General features: G+C 33.6%; 1 protein-coding gene across 1 annotated transcript; it reads left to right on the top strand.

Annotated features, from left to right (window-relative positions):
- LOC124924736 (probable xyloglucan endotransglucosylase/hydrolase protein 32) lies at positions 1-1,090 on the top strand. Its single transcript, XM_047464730.1, has 4 exons — positions 1-202; positions 285-385; positions 450-667; positions 739-1,090. The coding sequence occupies exons 1-4, from the start codon at positions 1-3 to the stop codon at positions 1,088-1,090; spliced, it is 873 nt and encodes a 290-aa protein (XP_047320686.1).
- Positions 1,091-1,528: the final 438 nt, after the last annotated feature.

The following is a 1,528-nucleotide window of genomic DNA, read 5'->3' as shown; positions in this document are numbered from 1 at the left end:
ATGGCGGTTTTGGATCTCCTCTTTTTCTTCTCGACAATCTCCATTTATCTAACTATAACCGCAGCAAAACCTTCCCCCGGCTACTATCCTAGTTATAAAGTTCCCACCATAGACTTCAACAAGGCATTCACAAACAGGTGGGGCGCCCAACACCAAACCCTAAATAAATCAGAGTTAACTATATGGCTTGATCGATACACAGGTAATTATTTTTGTTATTTAGAATTAAGTCATTGACACATGTAATCATCAGTTATATTAACTATATTTTACTCACCCCATAGGAAGCGGGTTCAAATCGTTGACTTCTTACAACTCCGGTTACTTTGGGGCGAATATCAAGCTTCATCCGGGTTATACTGCCGGAATTATCACTTCACTATATGTAAGACGTTTATTTAATAACATTCTAAGTTATTCTGGATTTTCTATTAACTCCTTACATGCAGTTGTCAAACAATGAGGCTTACCCGGGAAAACACGACGAGATAGATATAGAGTTTTTGGGGACGACGAAAGATAAGCCTTACGTGTTGCAAACAAATGTGTTCATAAGGGGCAGTGGTGATGGGAATATTATCGGGAGAGACAATAAAATTCATCTTTGGTTTGATCCTACTAAAGATTTTCATCACTATGCGATTCTTTGGAATCCTCGTGAAATTATGTAAGTAATTAATTAAAATTTCTCTGCCTTTTATTTTACGTTGTTGTGATGTTTTATAAAAAAAATTGCAGATTCTACGTAGACGATATTCCAATCAGACGGTATCCTAAGAAGATCGATTCGTTATTCCCAGCCAGGCCTATGTGGGTGTACGGTTCTATTTGGGATGCTTCATCATGGGCAACAGAAAACGGTAAATACAAAGCCGATTATAAATACGAACCATTTTATGCTAGGTACAAAAACTTCAAAATCGGTAATGCGCCAAGGGGATCGCCATCAGGCCCGGTTGGGTTGAGTCGTCAACAATATTCGGCCATGAGTTGGGTACAAAGTAACTATTTGGTGTATGATTATTGTCATGACAAGACAAGAGATCGCAAACAAATACCAGAGTGTTCAAAGATATCTAAATTGAAATAAAAAAGATATCTAAATTGATATCAAAGTAAAAGGAAGATTATTATGATTTTTTAGATTTGTTTAATTTCTTTCTTATTAAGTTTATAGCATGTTTGTTATGCACACAATAATGTTTTGGATTGGGGGAGATGAGATGATCAACTATCTTCTTAAAGGGTGGTTAGTGTCCATACCTCCAATTATTTCAATATTTTTACATTTTCTTTAAATATTTTAATAATAAGATTTTGGATTTTATAATTATACCATGCAATGTATGTCCTGACAGCAACAATATAACAAATTCTTTATTATCTCACCAGCCTATTAAATTTTAAATTATAAAATGTTTTAAAAAAAATGTTATGGGTTTAATTATATTTAGAATGTTTTAAGTTTAAGTTAAAATTAAAGTTATAAATATCTGATAAGTGATAAGTGATGCAAACTTTCTTTATC

The sequence above is a fragment of the Impatiens glandulifera genome, chromosome 2 (genome assembly GCF_907164915.1).
Source record: "Impatiens glandulifera chromosome 2, dImpGla2.1, whole genome shotgun sequence".
NCBI lineage: Eukaryota > Viridiplantae > Streptophyta > Magnoliopsida > Ericales > Balsaminaceae > Impatiens > Impatiens glandulifera.
This window is presented reverse-complemented; position numbering and strand designations above follow the sequence as displayed.